The sequence below is a fragment of the Triticum aestivum genome, chromosome 1D (genome assembly GCF_018294505.1).
Source record: "Triticum aestivum cultivar Chinese Spring chromosome 1D, IWGSC CS RefSeq v2.1, whole genome shotgun sequence".
NCBI lineage: Eukaryota > Viridiplantae > Streptophyta > Magnoliopsida > Poales > Poaceae > Triticum > Triticum aestivum.
The window spans coordinates 41,457,134-41,481,238 of NC_057796.1; the positions used below are offsets into that span (position 1 = coordinate 41,457,134).

General features: G+C 46.3%; 1 protein-coding gene, 1 long non-coding RNA gene and 1 pseudogene across 3 annotated transcripts; 1 reads left to right on the plus strand and 2 right to left on the minus strand.

The window, feature by feature from the left end:
- The first annotated feature begins 1,028 nt into the window (after positions 1 to 1,028).
- LOC123180161 (glutamyl-tRNA reductase 2) lies at positions 1,029 to 4,534 on the plus strand. 2 transcript variants are annotated; one of them, XM_044592130.1, is made up of 3 exons: positions 1,029 to 1,535; positions 2,754 to 2,995; positions 3,107 to 4,534. In XM_044592130.1, the coding sequence occupies exons 1-3, from the start codon at positions 1,319 to 1,321 to the stop codon at positions 4,238 to 4,240; spliced, it is 1,593 nt and encodes a 530-aa protein (XP_044448065.1). In that variant the 5' UTR covers positions 1,029 to 1,318; the 3' UTR covers positions 4,241 to 4,534. The 2 variants fall into 2 exon arrangements, with proteins under 2 accessions (XP_044448065.1, XP_044448066.1); XM_044592131.1 differs by lacking the exon at positions 1,029 to 1,535 and adding an exon at positions 1,571 to 2,657.
- Positions 4,535 to 6,105: 1,571 nt separating this feature from the next.
- On the minus strand, positions 6,106 to 12,074 carry LOC123180163 (protein Rf1, mitochondrial-like; annotated as a pseudogene).
- Positions 12,075 to 15,609: 3,535 nt separating this feature from the next.
- LOC123180164 (uncharacterized) lies at positions 15,610 to 16,179 on the minus strand. The gene is made up of 2 exons (XR_006490740.1): positions 16,118 to 16,179; positions 15,610 to 16,033 (listed from the first exon to the last, which is right to left on the minus strand). It is a non-coding gene; the product is annotated as an uncharacterized lncRNA (long non-coding RNA).
- Positions 16,180 to 24,105: the final 7,926 nt, after the last annotated feature.

Consider the following 24,105-nt stretch of genomic DNA (forward strand, 5'->3'; position numbering starts at 1 on the left):
CCTATATATATGCCCATGAGGCTCAAGCAATACAACGAACTATTCCACCAATCCTCTCTCTCCCTTCTAACACTCGACATGTAGAAGGCGGGCGCGGCAGCGACGTAGTAGGGCTAGGTGTGCTTGTTTTTTAATCATATTTTTTGTTTTTGTACAAATTTGAATGAAATCGCCGAGTTTGTGCGGTGTTTGTGCCGAGTTGTGCCGATTTGGGGCGACCTGGGGGTGGCGACTGGGAACATGTTCGCCCCCAAGCCGAAAGTAACGCAGGCTCGGCCCCAGACAGCGCTTTTTCGGCGTCCCGGGGGCCGAGTGGCTGGAGATGCTCTAAGCCGCGTCCTGCAGCCGCACCGCCACCCCTCTCACCTCCGGCGGCTGAGGACGGGGTGGATTCGGCCGATACCACAAGCACACACTCGGGCCTGATGGCATTGCGATGTCAATGCATATACTCAAACGGGAGAACCCAGAGGTGGTGAACGAGATCGAGGAGGTTGAGGAGAGCCGAGTAATCAAGAAGAAGAGTGGGACGGAGAAGTGCAAGATCGAGGAGGACAAAGCTTTTGTGGATCTTGGGTCAGCATCTTTCTTGATGTCACACGTTTAAATTGTCTGTGTGTTGTGTTTTTTTTTTTTTTTTGAGAATCGTCTGTGTGTTGTGTTGAAATGTGATCAACTCTGTTACGATTGTGACCGCCGGGGACGGGGACGGGGACGGCGGACGGAGTGTGGCCAGCACGCCGACACGCCCGGCCATCATCACCCCGCGGATGCGGGCGTGAGGCGGCCATGCGGACCCGTGTCCGTGTGCGTGTGCCCACCACGACCACGACCACCACCCCGCCAGGAATCCGGCGTGTCCCCACTGAGGAGAGATCGCCAGCAATCCGCCGCGGCGTCGCAGCGATAAGGGGAACGGATAGAGCGCGGGCGGCGCAGCCAATCAGCGCCCGGAGGCCAGCACGCGCCCCTCATCCCCTCCCCTCCCCTCCCGGATTCTCTTCCACGCCGGCCCGCATGTGGGCTTAACCCAACCCCCCACCCACACCCAACCCAACACGCGCGCGCATTACAAAATTCGTCCCAGAGAGCGCGCGCACCGGCCGGCTCATCGTCCCTCCGACGCGGCGGCTCATCGTCCCTCCGAGAACGCGCGCACCGGCCGGCGGGGGAGAGAGGGAGAAGCGGCCGTATAAGGATCTCCCCGCGCTCTCTCCGGTTTTATCTATCTATCTGTATCAATCAATCTACCTACCTACGGTTCGTGGGCCGGGCTGAGAAGGGAGGAAGGCCGCCGCTGCATTTTCTTGGTGGTCTGATGATGGCGGGAGCGACGTCAGCCACGGCCGCCGCGGGCGCATTCGCCGCCGCCGCCGCTGCCAGCGCCAAGGCGGCGTGCCCCTGGGCCGTTGTCGCCGCCGGCGGCCGGAGGCGGTCCGGCGTCGTCGTGCGCTGCGACGCCGGCGGGGATGCCCAGGCGGCGTCCAAGGCGGCCAGCATCACCGCGCTCGAGCAGTTCAAGATCTCCGCAGACCGTGAGTCCCTTCCCCCTCCTCCAATTTGCATTGATTGTTGTGAGCACATGCAGCATTCTTACAGGCTATTGATCTATCATTACTACTAATTAGTTGTGTTCACAGCCTATCTGTTCAGGTTTACACAACCAAAGACAATTGGACTTGGAGATTGTGTGATATCCTGTCGATTAGTTTTCTTTTTCTGCACCGAGTGTCGAAAGGTTCGCAAGTTCTAGTGGTAACTGAGATCTTGGAGGCACGCGCTTCACAGATTGATTGGCAGACCATTAGCACTACAGTATGGTTGGTATAGGAGCTTAACAAAAATGTGTTAATTAGTGTTTGTTGCAGCCTAAATAAAGGAGCCTGCCTACCTGACTAAAATTGCTAATTACTAACATCATACAAGATAACAAGGTAAGAATGGACACTAGTTGTTGCATGCTTCAGGTATCAGATATTGACCAATTACAGGAAAAAGTGGGTTCAGGTTCTCTTTGTTGTTTTGTTCTGTAATAACCTGAGTCTCCCGCTGCTAAAACTTCAAGATTCGAAGTATGCAATTACTTGATTCAGACTGTAGATGTGTGCGACTCTACTAGTGTAAGCACACAATATACCCCTTATATAATTACAACATATCAAGAAATCATTATGTAGTGAAAGTAGCTGTTGAAGGAGCGGAACCGACACATCTTTAATCAAGATCAGCTCCATCTAGTCGACGCGGTGACCCTTGCTCATGAGGACTTTGCCCTGTGTTGCTTGGCTTTGCTTGTACACTAGTCTGATCGCCTGTAGAAAGTTGCTTGTTTGTTTTGGCTTAGGAGGATATTTAAGCACTACTTTTTCTTCCTACTCAAGTGATTTGACTTTTCTGCTTATTTTTGCTTGCTGTGGCATAAACTTTCATGCGGCGGTTTGTGCTAACGAACTTCCTCTCCTCGTTTCATGAATGAGCAGAGCTCTTGCATCTTCTGTGCTTAAAAAGGGAAAGTTGTTATGGTGATTTGTGCTAACAAACTTCTTTCCTCTTTTCCTTCTTTGTGCTTGCTTGCTGTGGCAAGCTGTGTAACAAACTTCTTTTCCTACTTTAATGAATGGGCAGAGCTCTGGCATCCTTGCTAAAAAAACGTTATGGTGATTTGCATTCAAACTTAATTAGTTCCATTCTTTCATTTAAAAAAAGTATGTCTATTTGCAGTATGTGACAATGTTTTCTATTTTCACTACCAGGGTACATGAAGGAAAAGAGTAGCATCGCTGTAATAGGCCTCAGTGTACACACAGCACCAGTGGACATGCGTGAAAAACTTGCTGTTGCAGAGGAACTATGGCCCCGTGCTATTTCAGAACTCACCAGTCTGAATCATATTGAAGAGGCTGCTGTTCTTAGTACCTGCAACAGAATGGAGATATATGTGGTGGCTTTATCATGGAACCGTGGTATTAGAGAAGTAGTAGACTGGATGTCAAAGGTGAGAGGAGAGTCAAATGCTTGTTTGAACTGCTTAGCCCTTTTTGGTTGCTCAAGAGCGCAGTATTGTCAATGAAAGCTCTAATGCTCATCATGCTGTTCTTTTTTGCAGAAAAGTGGAATCCCTGCTTCCGAGCTAAGGGAGCATCTCTTTATGCTGCGTGACAGTGACGCCACGCGCCATCTGTTTGAGGTGTCCGCCGGGCTTGACTCTTTGGTTCTTGGAGAAGGACAAATCCTTGCTCAAGTTAAACAAGTCGTTAGAAATGGGCAAAACAGCGGGGGCTTGGGAAAGAACATTGATAGGATGTTCAAGGATGCAATCACAGCTGGAAAGCGCGTCCGCTGTGAGACCAACATATCAGCTGGTGCTGTGTCTGTCAGCTCAGCTGCGGTTGAATTGGCCATGATGAAGCTTCCAAAGTCTGAGTGCTTGTCAGCTAGGATGCTTTTGATTGGCGCTGGCAAGATGGGAAAATTAGTGGTCAAACATTTGATTGCCAAAGGATGCAAGAAGGTTGTTGTGGTGAACCGTTCGGTGGAAAGGGTGGATGCCATCCGCGAAGAGATGAAAGATATCGAGATTGTGTACAGGCCTCTCACGGAGATGTACGAAGCCGCTGCTGACGCTGATGTCGTGTTCACAAGCACAGCATCCGAATCCTTATTATTCACGAAGGAGCATGCGGAGGCACTTCCTCCTATTTCTCTTGCCATGGGTGGTGTTCGGCTTTTCGTCGACATATCCGTCCCAAGGAATGTCGGCGCGTGTCTATCCGAAGTGGAGCACGCACGGGTATACAACGTCGACGACCTCAAAGAGGTGGTGGAGGCCAACAAGGAAGACCGTGTGAGGAAAGCAATGGAGGCCCAAGCAATCATCACCCAAGAACTGAAGCGGTTCGAGGCCTGGAGGGACTCGCTGGAGACGGTCCCAACCATCAAGAAGCTGAGGTCGTACGCCGACAGGATCAGGGCGTCCGAGCTCGAGAAGTGCCTGCAGAAGATCGGGGAAGACAACCTCAACAAGAAGATGAGGAGGTCCATCGAGGAGCTGAGCACGGGCATCGTGAACAAGCTCCTCCACGGCCCGTTGCAGCACCTGAGGTGCGACGGCAGCGACAGCCGCACCCTGGACGAGACGCTCGAGAACATGCACGCCCTCAACAGGATGTTCAACCTCGACACGGAGAAGGCGGTCCTCGAGCAGAAGATCAAGGCCAAGGTAGAGAAGACCCAAAGCTGAGGACTGTCCGTCTGTATATCTATCTACTTATACCACCCCACCCCCAGATAGAATGTCGCTACATTCTAATCCCAGTACAGTATTTTTTTGATCCTCCACTTACTGCTGAGTTGTTGTGCCGTGAATTAGCCTCCAAATGTGTTGTAGAGAGGAGCGGCGAAGCATGTTTGCTCCAAAACTGCCTGCCTGTGTACATTAGTTACTGTGGCTGCTGTGCTTAGAGCCCAATTTTCAAGCTGTACTATAATACTTACTCTATTGGACGAAATAAACAGGAATATATCAGTGTGTTAACGGATGCATTCGTTTTGCATTAGCTCCTGCATTTGAAATGTTGAGCATTAATAACATTTTCCGAACTCTGAAGGTGCTCGGTCTGACTCCTTTCTTGAGTGTTATCGGGAGCGTTCAGATGTTGTCTCCCTATGAGGCCAAAGTTGCTCAATGATCAGTTGGCCGATTATCCTTTTGTTTTTTTTAAGAATCGCCAGAATATATTACTCAAAGTGGGCCTAACAATTTTGGTGGTTGTTGGAATTTGGCAAGGTTTTATTTTATGGTGGCGAATTTGCATCTTATCTTAGGTCTTGTTCTCTGTCCGGCGACCAAGACAAGAACAACCATGCGATCAATAGGAGGATCATGTCTCGCTTTCGGTCCATGCTGAATAGACTCGAATTGAAGGAGGTGTACCTTAACGGCAGAAGATACACCTGGTCCAACCAACGACGGCTTGCCACTCTGGAGAAAATTGACCATGTGTTATCGACGAACGACTGGGATGATCTCCACCCCTCCTGCTTTCTAGGAGCCTTGGGATCGGCCATATCCGACCATTGCCCGTTGGGACGCGGATTTATAAAGCTCAGGCTTCTGGACACCTCCTATCCATACCCTACAATGTTGCTTTAAGATCCGTGCTATACAACTAACTTCTTACATCAGATTTTCTTTTTTTTGTTTCTTCAAAACGAAACAATATATGAACTTCAAACTTTGCAAGACACCAAAACGTTCTAACTAGAATGTGAGAAAAAACTTTCAGATTTTTTTGTTAAACATAAATATACGAAATTAGATTTTTTGTATTAAAAAATGTACTTTTTAGTATTTATATTGCACGAAAAATTCTGAAAGTTTTTTCCAACATTCTAGTTAGAAAGTTTTGTTGAGCTGCCAAGTTTGAAGTTCATATGTTGTTTTATTTGGGAGAAACAAAAAAGAGAAAAGTGCTCGCACGAATCTTGATGCAGAAATGAATGGCTAGATAAGAGGGTGTAGGAAAGCCTATGCTTTCTCAAATGTTAACCTTGCCCGTTGCTCCTTGAGCTTAATACCGATCGGAGGGTGGGCCGGCGCTTCCGCTTTGAAGCATTTTGGCCTAAAGTTGACGGTTTCATGGAGACTGTTCAGGCAGCATGGGGATCGGTACCTTCTATGGGCACACAGGCTAAACAGAAACCCCACGCGTGTCACAGGCGTGTCATCTACCTCAACGCCCCAGTGTAAACATCAGCCGGGCTGCTCGAACATACAATTAGATTAGATCAATCCGTCACGCTCCTGGTACTCCCTAAACGCTATTATATTTCTTTACGAGGGAGTAGCCGTTAATGACGAGTCCAAATCGGTGCGCAGCAGGAGTCTAGAAGGTGGACTCTTGAGAACTAAGGTATCTGCGCTGCAACACCATTTGGTGTATCCTGGTACACTTGAAGTGGCAACAAATCTTTTCTTCATTGGATAAAAAAACAAATATTTTCTTCATTATTAATTAATTGGGTGAGTTTCCTCACCGGGTACTCACTTATGCATATGTATCTGCAGATACTTTCAGGATTTACTTGCAAAGAGAGAGTTTTGCATGACTTTTATAATGAAACTTTTCTCAGGAATTTCTTCATGACTTCTGCCGCCGGCACTACTCCTTTGTGTCATTCTCCTTTTATGTATAGAAAATCCTACAAATTTACCTGCTGAAAATTGAACGTGCATAGTCGCGTATGTACAGAATACAACAATTCATTGCTCCTTCTACGTAAGATCCTAGTATTCATCACAACCCTTTGGGAAAAAGGTACTATATATGTATGCAGATCGCATCTGTAAAGTCATCGAGGAAGCTACGGGGGGCTATTTCCAATCAGATGTTCTTAACTTATGCTGATTCTTCTTCATAATCACCAGATGAAGTTCTCTCCAGAACATATCACAGGATGAAACTCGGGGAGGCTGCAGTTCAGTTGCTCAATCAGTTGCAGCCGCGTGATGGTTTTGGCAGAGTCCATTGACGTATATAGTATGGCGCACTTTCACAGCCTCAATACATCTACAGCTCATGTTATTCCTGCTTGTATAGAAAACGGAAAGAAATATGCTTAGCATCTATGTATGTGACACAAAAATCCATATGCAATATAAGACTATAGGCCTTGCATAATCGAGTGTGCATGGCAAGTAAAGAAACATGAACTGTTTAGAAAGTACAATATGTCCATGCAAATCTTTCAAGCATAATCACAGGTAAAGAAAAAAAGATGAACTGTAGAGTCACACCATGCTGGTTCAGAGATCGCATTTCTTCCCGTTCCAAAGTAAGCTCATCAACAGATGATACATCAGAGGAATGCTTAAGAGTTAAATCAATGAGACACATTTCCTATTGGCTGATTGGATGCAAGAGTACAAGGTTTGGCACTGGCAGAACCTGGAATGCGCTATCAATTTGTCGAAGATAGCAAAGGAAGCAGGATCGATCCTTTGGAAATGGAAGTACTGCACGTATTACTTGCTCAGAATTGAATCGGAGGAGACATCTGCGCAACGAGGCCAGAGAAACCTTGTTGTCGACAGATTACTCCTCCGTTATCCATGAGACACTTCTGTGAGTGCATCATTGCTTGAGCACAAGAAATCAAATTTTAGACTGTATAACTAAAGCGCCACAGATGGTTGGCATGACATTATAAGTAAAAGCAAGTGCTTGTTCAGACAAATTTCTTTTGTGTAACACACAAAGTTGGTGCTTAAACTGATTCTAACCTGACAAACTTCATTGAATTTGCAGAATTCAACAGTATTCTTCTATTCAAAGCAGTGGGTCAGATTCAGGTGTTGAAAGTATTTCTGGCCATTAGATCTTGCAAGGCACAAAAGAGAACTTCCGTGTGGTGAGTTCTACTTGCAGTGAGTTCTTCCCCATCTATCCGTCGGGAACAGTTCTGAAAGAAGCCATATACCATCAGCACACACAAAATACGATCAAGTATTAGTGATAGACATGTATTTTGAAAAATAAGTCCATGGGGTTTCAGGAACCAACTAATCATACCGTCCAAAGTTATTTTCTTCAGGGCACCTGGATATATTACATACGGCATACTTCCAAGTCACTGCGAACAGAAGTGTATCCTGTAAGCTGGACATAGCAAATAGTGTTCATATTAAGATCAAGCATGACCAAATGACATACTAGTCCAACGTGCGTGCTGCTTTGATCGATCACGTGAGAAGACAATTGCATGTACGCCAGCCAGTACTAACCTGCTACCAATTATAGACAATTGAGGTAATCTGGCTACACCAATCTGTAGGTCAAACAGATGGATGGATCGACATAGTATGTGCTAGCTACCTCATCGCATACGACAATTCAAATTACTACTGCGCCTCTAAAACTGTAGCAAACAAAGCATTGGTACAATTAATTGCTTAGTACTACTAGTTAGCAACAACAGGAACATGTCTGCGTTCCTGTTTCTGCGTTTGCAGAACTACTACTGTTTTAATAATGCAGGTAACAGCTGAACACTACAGACTATAATGCCAAATAACACCGTATAGAGAAACATGTAACTTACGCCAGCTGCATACAAAAAGTAATTTGGCTGAATGCTTAGCTAGATATGCTACTGAACCAATTTTTTATCAACCAAAGTTTCAGCAACATACAGAATGAAGCCTTTTGCGACAACCACCTGCAGCTACTTCAAGAGTTCCATATTTCCACTTCTAGTAAATTCACCGGCGCTTTCTAATCCACCTCAATTCCTTAAAACAGAGTTTACATCTAAGCGGCGCTGTCCATCCATGCTTAAGCAAGAGCGTGAGAAGGGCAGAGCGACCTTCTACTATTTTTCAGAGTACACTAGATAAAAAGAAACTGGGGTCTGAGGAAGAAAAGAGGGAGACTAATGGGTATGGTGTTGGCACACACCTCATTGTATATATGTGAGCTCCTGAAGCGGAGAGGCGTAAACACAGCGAATCGATGCGAGGCTGGCAGCAGTGCCTCGCCCCACTCAGTGTGATTTAATCAGCAACAAAACGTTGAGCACTGGATGACCAATTGACAGGTAAAGGTCGCAGCTTGGATTCTTGGAACAATTTACTATGGAAGAGCAGTAGCGACAGAGAATTGAGGACAGCAGAAATGGAGAGGAATGCACAATCAGATCCATCAATTCTCTCTCCTCTGTCACCCAAGGCGGAGTTGGTGTCACGCGCACTGAAGCTAAAGGTCACAGCAGTGAATTCTTTGCCGTACCTTACCTACATCATGAAGAAAGTAGTTTTTTCTTTGGGAAGGAAAGTGGTTGAATTTTCAATGGAGTGAAACAGAAAGAAATCATACTGAAAATATTTCTCCTATGTGTACGCAACAGACTCCACCAGTGTAACTGGCAGCGTAGAGTGGCATGAACTTGTATATCCAATACTTGAGCATAGCACCAGCCCGCTCAAACATCGTTCTTCCAGGACCCATTCACCCTGACAATAGAGAAAACATCTCAAAGTAAAAGTAAATCCACTTGCATACAGAGCAGATCGTTGAGAATGACATGGCTAAAATTGCATGCATATAAAGGAAAATGACTGTTTTAGAGAGATTGCAAAATCTCAGGTAGCTGCTACAAAAGATTGCATTAGTATTCATTGTGGTTACCTTCCCTAATCGCAATCAGAAGCCATTAGCCCCAAAATTGCAACCATTCATGACTACTTGGTCTAACTTTCCTCACCCATCAAAGATCAAAAGTTCCATAGTCATTTCAAATTCTTGTGGTTTTGACACACCGCAGAATGAACTCAATGAAATAGTGACAGATCTACTTTCTGCAAGCAGGCAATTTGGATATCTTTTACTGGCAGGAGGGCCTTGTGGAAAGCAAAAGGTTCAACAATGCTGAGTTAGCCGCATAGACAATGCATCAACTAATCAACCAAATCCATTGAAAAATTGATACTTTGCAGGAAGCAATTCAATGTTTTCCCGATATTTCCCTTCCCTTGAAAAGAGAGACAACAACAAAGAAGTAGTTGAAGCTTCAAGTGAGATGATCTTCCCATCAACTTTAGATAAATAATTCCCGGCCCTGGCAATCTCACCTTTTTCCAACAACATTCTGATGATATAATTTATAAGACGAGAGCTGGGAGCACAATCACTCTTCTCCATTGATGAAAACATATTGTCAACTTCTTCCACTGATCCTTCTTTTAGAATATTTTCTATCATTATGCCGTAAGTAGAAGCATTAGGCACCAACCCACTGGCTGATATTGCAGCAAACAAATCGTTAGCTTCTTCTCTTCTCCGAACCTTGAACATTGCATTAATCATGGTATTGAGTGTTATAATATAGAACTTGACATTCATTGCTCCTAATTTCTGGAATAGTGTGATTGCTTCGTCTGCACAATTATTTCTATAAAGACCTCCAAGTATTATATTGTATATGGAAATGCTCACTGGTATACCCCCTTCGATCATCTCATCGAACATTTTCCTTGCAGCAACAGTTCTCCCAGCACGGAACAACCCATCCAGTATGATGCCATATGTAACAGTGTTAGGTTTAATTCTCTTGCGCGGCATTTCTCTGAATAGAATCAAAGCATCATCGATCCTTCCATTTCTACAATAGCCATCAAGAAGTGAACTATACGTAACAACATTAGGCTCAATGCCAGCTGATACCATGGCATCAAGCACTCCAAATGCTTTATCCATCTGGCCAATTAAGCCATATCCATCAATCAGTGAGTTAAATGTAATGACGTCAGGTCTCTCATCTATGCTTATAACCAATTCAAAGATATCTTGTGCATCCATAACTCTTCCTTCTTTGCATAGACTGTTTATTATTGAACTGAAGAATGCAATGTCAGGACGAGGAATACCTTTGTTCATCATTTCAGACACCAACTCCTTAGCTTTAACCAAATCACCAAGCATACAAAAACCCTGAATTAGGGAGTGATAAACAACTGTGTTCGGCTGAACACCCATATCAGTCATCTCATTGAACCTGTCCATAGCATCGGCCAGCCTACCCAATCTGCAAAGTGCGGCTATTACAGTGTAATAGGTGAATACATCGGGACTCACTCCTTTTTCCCGCATTTCAGTAAATATGAGCATAGCTTCATCCATCATTCCACGTTTAGCATATGCATCAATTAATATGGTGAAAACATGGCAGTCAGCTACAAAACCATTGCTTTTCATTGAGTTGAAGAGATCAATCATATCAGCAAAGCATCCCTCAGTGGCATACCCATTAAGCAAAATACGGTACGAGGCAGCATTCGGTTTGTGGCCCTTGGCAGTCATGGAATAAAATATTTCTGCCGCTTCTTTGCTTCTTCCATGCTTGCAAAGGGAAGTCATCAACGAATTGTAAGTAACAATATCTGGTATAAGACCACGGCTTGTCATTTCTGTCAACATTTTAACAGCCTCTTTCAACCGCCCTGATGTGGAATATCCATGAATCATGCAATTATATGTCACTGTATTGGGTTGAACACCTTTATCGACCATCTGCCGAAGGACTAGCTCTGCCTTGTCCATTGCTCTGGCCTTGCACAATCCATCAATGATCGAGTTGTACGTCACCACATCAGGATCAACCCCTTGATGTATCATTTCATGGAATAGATTGCATGCCTTGCCTGTTTTGCCTTCTTTAAAAAAGCCATGGATGACTGTGCTATATGCCACCACACTGAAAGAGCAGGTCGAGTGCCCGCTGACTCATGCTATTCTTGCATAAGCTCTTCAGAACAATGGAGTATGAGATTGCATTCGGCACACAGCCGAGCTCGGACATCCCATGAAGCAGCACGTTCACAGCCTCTTCCGTCCGTTTGGCGTAGCAGAGGCACTTGAGGAAGGTGCTGGCGGTGATCTGTTCTGTCTTCAGGCCTGTCCTGAGGAAACGACCAAAGAAGGCAAGCCCTAGGTCCGGGCGATGCGCGCGGCAGCAGCAGTCCATGAGGATGTTGTAGGTGCAAACTGTGGGCGCTGCCACCTGCAGGCCGGCTTCTTCTCGGCACACGCGGTTGAAGAGAGCGACGGCAAGGGCGGGGCCATCTCTAATGCAGGCGGCGAGGCGGGCGCACGGGCGAGGGCGGCAAGGAAGCCGTTGAGGGGGCGCTCGGGGACCGGGGTGGCCTGCCGTAGCAATTCGTCGAACAGGTGGTGCGCGTCTTCAGGGCTGAGCGTCCCGGCACGGACACACTCCGTCGCGGCGGCAAAGGCGGCGTGGGGAGACCAGGAACGCGAGGGCGGCGAGGTGGAGGTGGAGGAGGACCTGCGGCGGAGGAGGTGGAACATCGGCGCGGTGGAGAAGCGACGGAGGCGGAGGCGGGGCATCGGCGAGGTGGGGGAGGAGGAGTGGCGGAGGCAGAGGTCGGAGAATGGCTAGGTGGAGGAGGAGGAGTGGCGGAGGCGGAGGCGGAGGCCGGACACTGGCTAGGTGGAGGACGATGAGCGGCGGCGGCGGATGTTGATGCGGGATATCGGCGTGCTCTGGCTCTGCACTGAGAAAGTGAGAATGGCCGGACGAGGAGTATCCAGTCCCTTATAAACAGTAAAATAAAAATTCTTAAATTTTTCTGTGCCAAACTTTGACAAATGTTTTGTTTGTTTCCAAAATTTTATCAGGAGTTAACCTTCGTGGAAATCATGGCAAAAAAAATATCAATGCTCCAAAAATGCTATTTACGAAAGAATTTTGGAGTACTGATTTTGAATTTTTTTTTTTCTGTGACTTCCAGGGATTTCAATTCATGATGAAAATTTGCAGGCACTCAAAATATTTGTCAAAGTTTGCACCAAAAAAATAGATTTTTTTTAATTTTGTTTCATTTTTTTGGATTTAATGTTCATCCCGAGCTCAAATGAGCTCGGGAGTAAAGGGGACTTTTGAGAATTGCCTTCCTTTTTCGTATTCGTGATGAGTATGATTTTTTTGTTACTCCTACCTCTTCTTTTTAGAATGAGTGTGATTCTTCCTGTCACACAACTTCTATGCTTCCTTTCCCTGAAAACTAAAATGAAACAGGAAGATGAAGTATGAATCTAGAAGAAAAGCTTTCTCCCTCGTGTACCGAAGCAGAAGTGTTAATCCTATCATGGTTTAGTAGCTCTGTGTCTAGTTTGCAGACATCTATGATAGTGTATCCGCACATATTCGTATGTTTAGCATTTTATGAAAATTGGCACTATGATAGTGTATCCCCAAATAACACATTGACAATTTTGTGGATTTATATTAGTACCCATGAATTTAAAATATTTGAGAGATAAAAAGGTCACCGGAGCTCGGAAGCCAAAGTCAATTTTACGGTGTTTAATAAGATTTTGAAGGGTGAAACTAATTTTTTTAAACATATTCCAAGAGTGCCAATAGCTTCAAAGTTTGACTTGTGAAAAAAATATGCGCTTACACTATAGAATGGAGGGAGTACTACAAATCAGACAAGCAGAGTCTCTTGTCTCAAATCAGAGCGGTTTCTTTCTAAAACTTTTTTTTCGCCAGAGTTTTTCCTAGTTGGCCTTGTTTATGTGCCCAGATAAATGTCTTTTTTGCGCCAAGCATGCAGGAGTCTTCGTCCATGTGATGCCAGCATGCTGCAAGAGGCAGCTGAGCCATGAACCTTCTTCCTATCCAGACGAAGCTAACTAGGTGCATGAAAAACTGGCAGACAGGAACGCATACTTACAAGCAAAATGTACCCTCTGCTGTTCTGAAGTATTTTTCAAGTACAGGATTTTTATTCTAGATAATGCAATAGTAGTGGTAGTTTGTGATTTCCATCGACAATATCTCTTTTTACAGCTATTGTGCCGACAAGCAAAGAATGAACACAACAACAACAATGCATCATCCTAGCATATGCCGAGCCACCCGCGCCACCATAAGGTCTCCAGGACAAGTGTGACGAGCCCAACACCCCAGGTCCGGATCGGGGTGTCGCCAATGCCGATGAGAAGAGCAAACGCCTGAGCCACCCGCCGATACACCTCTCTCCGCCCACACGACCGAGAGGGTACCCACCACCACCACCATGGAGCCCGGGGATGTAGAGGAGCACCGGCGCGCCGCATCCCGGCAAGGGCGCCCCGTCCCGCGCCACAGCGCCCACGCGAGGAAGCAAGAGAGGCCCCACAGCAGCAGGCGACGACCAGGCTTCGCCTGGCCGCACCCACTGGCGACGGTGAGGGAGGAGCAAGGAGACACCCTCGGCGGCAGTCATGTTTGTCGGACATGTTTTAAAATAATCTTCTGACCCTCCCTAACATGTTTTAGCAGCACTCAACCCCACGGGTAAAATAATTCCAGTGCCCTTATTGGCACCTATGAAAGATAGGTGAACATATAGTTGTGCACGACCGACGAACTTGTGACTGCGAGCGTGCGATCGGTGGACATGCTGTAGTTACACAAGTAGCATGAAAAAAAACGAATCCACCAAAATAAAAATATAAAAATAAAACTGATAAAAAATAAAATAAATTGTGAAACCATTTTTTATTACAAATTAGTTGTAGAAATTTAAATACATGTATGGGCAAACATGTTAGCTAATATGAGTTCATTTTCATTTTTAAATGTTGCTCGTGTATATTATTTAATTAATAGCCCCCCCCCAAAAAAATTAATTAATAGGTAATTAGTCTTTTGTGACAATAATAATAAATTAGTATTTTATAGGGGCAATAGTTTATTTAGGGGTTGGGAAAAAGGTAGGAAATAGTTAAATTTTCTTTCTACCCGTCCAGCCGCATGATGCATCAGTTTTTGTTTTGTTTTTGGAGGAAAGCATGATGCATCAGCTGAACGTCTGGGCTATGGTTGAGATGGTTAGGTGGATACTGGTATCCCCAACCCACCAGGGTTTAAATCCTGGTGCTCGCATTATTTCTGGATTTATTTCAGGATTTCCGGCGATGCGCTTTCAGTGGGAGGAGACGTTCCCGTCGACGACGAGGCGCCTACGGTGACTTCGTAAATCTCAAGATGATATGCCGACTCAGTCTCTCGGAAGTGCTCATAGGGGTAGGGTGTGCGTGTGTGCGTTCATAGGGGTGAGTGTATGCGCGTATATGAGCGCTTGTGTCTGTACTGATGCTCAAAAAAAAAAGGCAACATGGAGAGGGTATACCACTAATTGATGAAGAGATTTTCGTGCATAGGCTTTAGTGCTGAGCTGCAAAGGAGTAGCTCAACAAATGAGTTGTGTATGCTTGTGATTGTGCTTGTGCTTGTGCCTATGTATGTATATCAACATTTGTGAGAGGTTTGCGAAATGTCCCATGATTCATCAGGTTTTGCTATGTATCAGTTGTTTGTCAGGCATATCAGAGACGCATATTCGTGATGTGCTCTGCAGGATATTTTTCGAATCATTAGTTTATATCGGAAACTCCCAACCTTTTTATTTATGTAACAGGGTGGTGGTGGTGGGTGGAACCTATGGCTACTGTTTATCAACTCCCAACCTTTCGAGAATGGCCTTCCTTTTTGTATTCGTGTATGCAGTGGAGCAATCCAACCTGATGAGTGTGATTTTTTTTGTTACTCCTACCTCTTCCTTTTAGAATGAGTGTGATTCAGCCGCAAAAAAAGAATGAGTGTGATTCTTCCTGTCACACAACTTCTGTACTTCCTTTCCCTGAAAACTAAAATGAAACTGGAAGATAAAGTTTGAATCTACTCCCTCCGTTGAATTGCTAAAACGACATATATTATGGTACAAAGAAAGTAGAAGAAAAGGTTTCTGCCTCATGTACTGAAGCAGAAGTGTTAATCCTATCATTGTTTTGTAGCTCTGTGTCTAGTTTCCAGACGTCTATGATAGTGCGTCCCCATATAACAGACGGAATTGGCACAATTTTGTATATTTGGCATTTTTTATGAAAATTGGCACTATGATAGTGTCACATTGACAATTTTGTGGATTTCTTTTGATACCCATGAATTTAAAATATTCTAGAGATAAAAAGGTCACCGGAGCTCGGAAGCCAAAATCAATTTTACGGTGTTTAATAAGCTTTTTAAGCTTCAAAGTTTGACCTGTGAAAAAATAAATCTATATGCACTGCATTATGGAATGGAGGGAGTACTACAAACCAGACAAGCAAAGTCTCTTGTCTCAAACCAGAGCGGTTTCTTTCTACACCTTTTTTTTCATCACAGAGTTTTTCCCAGCCGGCCTTGTTTATGTGCCCAGATAAATGTCTTCATCCATGCCAGCATGCTGCAAGAGGCAGCTGAGCCATGAACCTGCTTCCTATCCAGACGAAGCTAACTAGGTACTCCCTCTGTAAAAAAATAACAAAGGGAGTACATGAAAAACTGGGAGAACTGCAACGATCTGTGGCGTACTGAAGCCACGCGGGGAGATGGTTCCCCATTTCTGAACTTGATTCTTCTGGAGTCTGGAACATGTTGGAAAAGTGGAGACCTGGCTGGCTTCTTTGGTCCAGGAAGGATATATGACCTGGGTGAAATATCATACAGGAAAAGGAAATGGAATTTCAATACGCACACGAGCCATCATCCATTAATCAAACTGAAATTTGACCTGGCTTCTTTGGTACAGGAAGGACACGATGATGGAGCAAACAGCTGCAGATGACACCGAGTGTCACGACCGGATTTTCAATAAAATAATTATTGAGAAACCAGTCCCTGTTACGGACCAGTGAGAAAGAATTCCTTCTCACTGATAGACAATACATTGGTCACAGAAGAAGAATACCAGGAGTACTAAATATAATACAAAGTTGAGCAGAGACTGCCCAACAATTTATTACATGCACGCCGATAAAACAACACGGCGGATAGGGTGACAAACTACTAACTCACGATAAAAAAAACGGTGGTGGAAATATCATCGCGAAGCGAGTGACCTGATTCCCGACTACTACAACTCTTCGAGCGTCGGAGTGAGGCTCGAGAAGACTTATTGCGGGTGGCGGAAGCATAAACGATACAAGTGACAAATATCCGGGATCGCGCAGGACTGACTGGGACTCCTCTAGGCGTCGGACGCGCTATCAAACTCTTCATCCAAGAGATCGCCTTCGTCAACATCTGGCCAAATCAACAAACCAGGTGAGTACTATGAAAGTACTCGCAAGACAGTTCGGACATAAGGTATAACAAATGCAAACATGAAGCACATGAATAAGTTAACCAGTACGATCAGACACCGAGATAATAAATACTGTGTGCCAAGCGAGGGTCTGAATGACGCCTCGAGCGGAAACTGCAGAATAGTAATGCGGGTGCCAAACGAGTGTCTGAAAGACTCCTCGAGCGGAAAATGCGGAATAATAATACTGGTGCCAAACGAGTGTCTGAAAGACTCCTCGAGCGGAAAATGCGGAATAATAATACTGGTGCCAAACGAGTGTCTGAAAGACTCCTCGAGCGAAAAATGCGGAATAATAATACTGGTGCCAAACGAGTGTCTGAAAGACTCCTCGAGCGGAAAATGCGGAATAACAATGCCGCAGTCGGGCGTCGGGGCGACACCACATAAAGGGCTTATAACAGAAAATAAAGACAGTACATGCCACAGTCGGACGTCTGAGCGACATCGCATAAAGGGCTTATATTTAAAGTGAGAAACGAGTACACGCCACAGTCGGACGTCTGAGCGACGTCTCATAAAGGGCTTAAAATACAACAATACAATAGTTCGGGAATATAACTTATCACAAGCACGAGACAAAAATAATGTTAGTCCACCCACAGGAATAACAATGAAATTGAATTTACCACTTGAGCTTGTTCACCGGGGGCAAGTTTTCACACGGATAGATTTGGATGTAAGGTCTACATTACTGATCATGGATACGATGATTTGGAAAGAATTGACTCTGCAGAGTTTGTACCTAACCACAGCCAACGGATTTCGGTAGTCACGGGGACTAGTTCCGTCTACGGTGTTCTGGAAGGAACACGTCTAACCATTACACACCCAATTTAACCATCCGAAGCCAGGGATCACCCTCGGCAACATTCAGGAAAAACCCTGAGTCGGGGAGGCTACAACCTCGCGTAGCATGGGATCAAATTTCTATACGCGCGCTATAAGGGGGTGCCCCCCCTCTCGGTCCCAACCGGAAACACCCATGCCCCCTGACCGAATGACTGGCTTTAATCCTGGGCCAAGGTACCATCATCCCGGCCTCTCTATTTGGTGTGTACACGGAAAGAGGTTACCAACTTACTAAACCGTATCCTGGCAATGAGACATGTGGTAGCACGGAAAGGGGAAGGGACGATAACACGGCTCCAACCATGTTAACGTCGAAAAAGTCGGATGACACAAGGCTGGCATGCTACAACAGTACCACCTTGCTGCCCTTCATGTCACCACATGATTAGGCCACCTCTCATCAGAGGTCATCGCAACCTTGGAACATGCGGGGAAAAGATCGATAACGTGGCTCCAACCACGTTAACGCCGAAGAAAGTCGGATGACGCAAGGCTGGCATGCTACAACAGTACCACCTTGCTGCCCTTCATGTCACTACATGATTAGGCCACCTCTCATCAGAGGTCATCGCAACTTCGGAACAACCGGGTCGTTGCCTTACAAGCAACGAGGTATTTATCGACACTCACATGCCACGCACAACTTTCACATGAACATGCAAAACATCTGCCATATCAAATGTTCAAACAAGCTTGCCTGGTTCGGAGAAGTCGGAGTCTAGCTCGGCGAAGTTCGCGGCTCCGTCACCTCTCCCGGAACCTACGGCAATCACGAAACGGGGTACTAACGTGAAAACCAACACATGCACAGAAACCTTGCCAAATATTTTTCAAATAAATCCCATAAAAAACTAGATAAAATTTGAAGATTGTCAGAAAAAGAATCACTCAAAATACCTTTTCATTAAAAAGTTATAAAGGTTTCTGTCCAGGGACCTTTCTGTAATGAAACAGAAAAGTTCCAGGGTTTTAACTGAGAAAACAGAAAACGGTTCGTTTGGAAATGCGCAGGCGCAAGAGAGAAGACGTATTTTGCCCGAAGGCGCCAACAGAAAACGTTTCGGGGAAATAAAACAGAGGCTGACACGCGGGGCCCGCGTGTCAGGTTTGAAAGCTCGCCGGCGCCCGAAGACGGCGGTGGATGCCGGCGTCGAACCACGGCGAGTGAGGAGAAACGGAGGGTACCAAGAGCTTCAGTGTCTTCTTCCGCGTCGGTGGGTGGTGGACTCGTCCAACGGGGAGCACCACGTCGACGGCGACACTATCTCCGGCGGACGGCGGTTCGGGTGAGGTTGGGGAACTCCGGTGGAGGGCTGCAAAGAACGAATTGAGGCGCGGGTCAGAACGGGTGATGCAAGGAGAAGCTACTGGCAAGAGAATGGAGGCGGAGGAGCACACACGGGGGCGAATCGGGCTGGATCCCGTGGCGGACCGCGGCGGCCGGAGTCGAGGAAGGAGACCTCCTCGGGGCTCTTCCAGTGTCTGGGCGTGCTCTAGGGGAAGTGTAGGGCTGGTGGGTGCTCGAGTTGAAGCTCGGGGCCCCTATTTATAGGCAGCTCGACGGGGTGGCCGTGAACGGAGAACCTCCGGCGAGCGATTACGGCGGAGCAGTGGGTTGGCAGGGGGTTTGAGCGGTCGAGCAGCATCAGTGGATGTTACTGGACTCGATTTGCAGCTGAACGGGGCTGGTCTTGGCGTAATGGCGTCTGCCCGCGGTGAGGTGACCGCACGGGCTCAACGACGGCAGAGAGCGCGCTCCGCGCCCTGCGGTTCACGACGAGAGTGGCAGCGCGTTCGGGGGAGTGGAAGGCCACGCGGCGGGCTCCGGTGGTTTGGGCGGCGTTGGGTGGAGTCGGCGGCGCCGTGTCTCCCGCTGGCGTTCGCAAAGCCGCCGCCGGCGTCGGTCACGGGGCGGCGCACCTTCTGCTGCTCGTCGCCGACGCCCGCAAGATGCCAGGCACTCGTGCGGTGCAGGAACGAGAGGGCGAGGACGAGGAGCAAGGCGACGCGAGGGTACTGGCGAGATCGACGCCCGTCTCTGAAGAAAACGACAGTGAGCACTGACTGAACTCTGAAGTTAACTGAACTTGACAGTGACCATGCACTGCAGGTGTTCGACAGTAGGTTTTGGTAAAGAGATAAATTTTTCTGGAGCTGTAACTTGGTGAGATGATCACTCCAAACACCCAGGGGCTGCATGAATTTACTTGGAATTTTTGGAGAAGGTTTTGAATGAATTCCACCAAATTTGGCAAATCTGGTCCAAACTTGCAGCTGATGTAGTTTGAAATTTTTGAACTGGAGACCAGTGGATCTTCATGGTTCCAGGTTGAGGGTTCAAAGGACTAGGAGGGGAAAGGAGTTTGGTGGTAAAAGTCCAAACAGAAAATGGAGTTCCTTTGTGAATCTCCAAGTGGTGGAATAGAAGGCAGAAAATATTTGAATAGAATTTGAATGGAAAATAAATACATGGGGAGGTCCAACTTGCTGGATTTGATGTAAATCATGATCCAGGGGTGAGGGATGAGTTAGGGGAGATCATTTGCACTAGGGCCATGGCAAGAAAGAATAGTTGAAAGTGGCAAAGGACTTTCCAAAAGCCATAGTGCAAACTTCAAAAAGTTTTACAAAAGTTATTTTCCCAAATGAAAACCATTTTGTCTTGAGTCCAAAAGAAAAGCAAGAACCTCCAAGGTCAAAGGCAGATCTTGGGTGAACCCAAATAAAATTTTTGCCATAAAGAAAATATATGAGAGGGAGAGTTCTCTTGAAGAAAATTTTTTAAATCACTTCCCCCCCTAAGCCAAAATAAAAATCCTTTTTTTTGAAAAATCCAAATAAAAACTTGGGTGTCACAACACCTACCCCCTTAGGAAAAATCTCGTCCTCGAGATTTCTGCTGATCCTCAAATAGATATGGATACTCTGCTCGAAGGAAATCTTCCCTTTCCCATGTGGCTTCATCCTCAGTGTGGTTGCTCCACTGAACCCTGAAAAATCTTGTCGTTTTCTGACGGGTCCTCCGTTCAGACTCTTCTAAAATCTTTACTGGCCTTTCTCTGTAGGTGAGATCTGGTTGCATATCAATGTCTTCATGAGGTACCTGTTTCTCCGGGTTACTCACACATTTCCTCAACTGCGAGACGTGGAATACGTCATGGACGTCTGACAGCTCCTTGGGCAGGTCTAGTTGGTAGGCTACCGTGCCTCTTCGTGCCTTCACACAAAATGGTCCAATAAATCTTGGGGCTAGTTTCCCCTTAATTTTGAACCGTTGCAGACCCCTCATAGGAGATACTCGGAGGTATACGGAATCACCAGGTTCAAAGCTGACCTCACGATGCTTCTGATCATAGTAGCTCTTTTGTCGGCTCTGTGCTGTCTTGAGTCTGTCCCTGATTTGTTTAACTTTTTCCTCGGCCTCCTTAAGCATATCTGGGCCGAAGATACGGCTGTCACCTGTTTCTGACCAATTCAATGGGGTACGACACCTCCGTCCGTACAATGCTTCAAAGGGTGCCATTTGCAAGCTGGCTTGGTAACTGTTGTTGTACGCAAATTCGGCATACGGCAAACTCTCTTCCCAACTGGATCCATAGGTGAGCGCACAGGCTCTTAGCATATCCTCTAGGATTTGGTTTACACGTTCTGTTTGTCCATCTGTCTGAGGGTGGTATGCTGTACTGAAAGCTAGTTGCGTGCCCAGAGCTTGTTGTAGGTGATCCCAAAATTTGGAGACGAATTGGGTGCCTCGGTCTGATATTATAGTCTTTGGGACTCCGTGCAAGCAAACTATGCGGGAGAGATAGAGTTTTGCCAGTCTTTGTGTGGAGTAGGTAGTCTTCACGGGAATGAAGTGAGCAACCTTGGTTAGTCGGTCTGTGATGACCCATATGGCGTCATTTCCACGCTGTGATCGGGGTAATCCGACAATGAAGTCCATTCCGATTTCATCCCATTTCCACTCCGGTATCCTGTTAGGCTGGAGTAGCCCTGCTGGCTTTTGGTGCTCGGCCTTGATGCGCTGACATGAATCGCAACAAGCAATAAATGTGGCTATATCTCTTTTCATACCGTGCCACCAAAATCTTTCCTGGATGTCCTTGTACATTTTGGTTCCTCCAGGATGGATCGAGTATGGGGCGGTGTGGCTTTCCGTCAAGATCTGTTGCTTGAGTTCCTCAATGTTAGGTACGCAAAGCCTGTCCCGGTACCATAATGTTCCTTCACTGTCTGTGACGAATTCTGAAGTCTTACTACGGTTCATTTTCTTCTTTATGCCTTCGATGCTGGGATGTCCCTGTTGAGCCTTCTTGATTTGTTCCACTAGGGTGGGTTGTATCTCCAGGTTCGATATGGTGCCCTCAGAGACTAACATCATGTTGAGCCGAGTGAACTCTCGCTGAAACTCAGGCCTCAAGTTTTGCTGACCGTTACTGTCCGGGCTGGGGTTTCGACTAAGGGCATCGGCCACTACATTTGCTTTTCCTGGGTGGTAGTGGATACCGACGTCATAGTCTTTGACCAGTTCCAACCAGCGTCGTTGGCGTAAATTCAGCTCTGGCTGTGTGAAAATATATTTGAGGCTCTTATGGTCTGTATATATCTCACAGCGATTTCCCAACAGAAAGTGCCTCCACTCCTTGAGTGCATGTATAACTGCTGCTAGCTCCAGGTCATGTGTTGGGTAATTTTCCTCATGTTTTCGCAGTTGCCTGGAGGCATATGCGACAACTTTGCCGTCTTGCATTAGTACACATCCGAGACCTTTTCGGGACGCGTCACAATATACTTCAAAACTCTTGTGTAAGTCTGGCACAGTTAAGACTGGTGCGGTTGTCAACTTTTTCTTGAGTTCTTGGAAGCTCTGCTCGCATGCTTCCGTCCATACAAATTTCTTGTCCTTCTTGAGTAACTGTGTTATAGGTTTTGCCACCGTGGAGAATCCTTCAATAAACCTCCTGTAATACCCTGCCATTCCTAGGAAACTCCGCACATCTGTAACATTCGCGGGCGGCTTCCAGTCTAGTATGGCCTTGACTTTTTCTGGGTCTACGGCCACGCCCTCTTGGTTCAAAATATGGCCCAAGAAACCAACTTGTCTTAGCCAAAATTCGCATTTGCTAAATTTGGCGTACAACTGATGTTTCCTCAATTCTCCCAAAACAATCTTGAGGTGCTTAGCATGTTCTTCTGGTGTCCTTGAGTAAACCAGAATGTCGTCAATGAATACCACCACAAATTTGTCCATGAATTTCATGAACACTTTGTTCATGAGGTGGACGAAAAATGCGGGGGCGTTTGTTAGACCAAAAGGCATCACTGTGAACTCGTATAACCCATATCTGGAAGTGAATGCTGTCTTGGGGATATCCTCTGTTCGTACCTTCAGTTGATGGTATCCTGATCTCAAATCAATCTTTGAAAATACTTTAGCTTGTGCGAGCTGGTCAAACAAATCATTTATCCGTGGCATCGGGTATTTGTTTTTGATGGTGACCATATTGAGGGCTCGATAGTCTATGCATAGTCTCAGTGTCCCATCCTTCTTCTTGGCGAACAATACGGGCGAACCCCATGGTGAGGAGCTGGCTCGTATAAACCCCTTGTCCAGTAATTCCTTTATCTGCTTCTTCAACTCCACCAATTCTGAGGGTGCCATTCTATACGGCTTCTTATAAATGGGAGCGGTGCCAGGTGCTAATTCAATGCTGAATTCGATCTCTCGATCTGGTGGCATACCTGGTAGTTCTTCCGGGAACACATCAGAGAACTCGCATACCACTGGAACTTTTCTCAGTTCTGCAATGTCCATTTTGTTTAGTTTTGGTTTCTGTGACCGTGGCCTTTCTTGAGTGGAGACTCTTATAGTCTTGCCGTGATGGTGGGTGAGAATCACTGTCCGATTGAAGCAGTCAATGAATCCTTTGTTGGTGGTTAACCAGTCCATTCCTAAAATGACATCCAGTCCTTTACTTTCCAACACGATGAGATTCGCGTGGAATGGTAGTCCTTCGAACTCAATGACCACTCCTTGGCAGTAACCCTGAGCAATCTGCTTATTCCCGGGGGACTTGATGATCATAGACTTTTCCAAGGGGAGTATCGGAAAACCGTGTTGCGAAACAAAACTCTTCGAAACGAACGAATGGGAAGCTCCAGAATCAAACAAAACCGTGGCAGGTACTATGTTGACAGGGAACGTACCGAGCACGATGTCTGGGGCATTCTGCGCTTCTTCCCTGGTCACATGGTTCAAGTGACCCTTCCTGTGGTTGTTGTTGGGATTGAAGTTGTTGCGCTTGGGGGCGGGATTGTTTCCACCATTGTTCGGCTTGGGTGCCGAGTCTCTTGGCTTCGGGCACTGTTTAGCATAATGCCCTTGCTGACCACAAGCATAGCAGGTGACTCCTGGATGGTACGTGAACTCTTTGTCCCTGGCATGATACTGTCCGACGGGCCTTGGCTCAGTAGTCGTGGATCTCCTTGTGTCTGTCCTTGGGACCTCAGCCTTGCCTCGGTTGCTGCGGGCAAGAGTCGTCTTGTCCCTCTTCCGCTTGCGG

What these genes read in the sequence shown, in the direction of transcription:
- LOC123180161 (XM_044592130.1), top strand. Translation starts at nt 1,319, where the DNA reads ATGATGGCGGGAGCGACGTCAGCCACGGCCGCCGCGGGCGCATTCGCC. An exon ending in GTTCAAGATCTCCGCAGACC is followed by an intron (nt 1,536 to 2,753) that starts GTGAGTCCCTTC and finishes TTTCACTACCAG; the next exon opens with GGTACATGAAGGAAAAGAGT. An exon ending in TAGTAGACTGGATGTCAAAG is followed by an intron (nt 2,996 to 3,106) that starts GTGAGAGGAGAG and finishes TCTTTTTTGCAG; the next exon opens with AAAAGTGGAATCCCTGCTTC.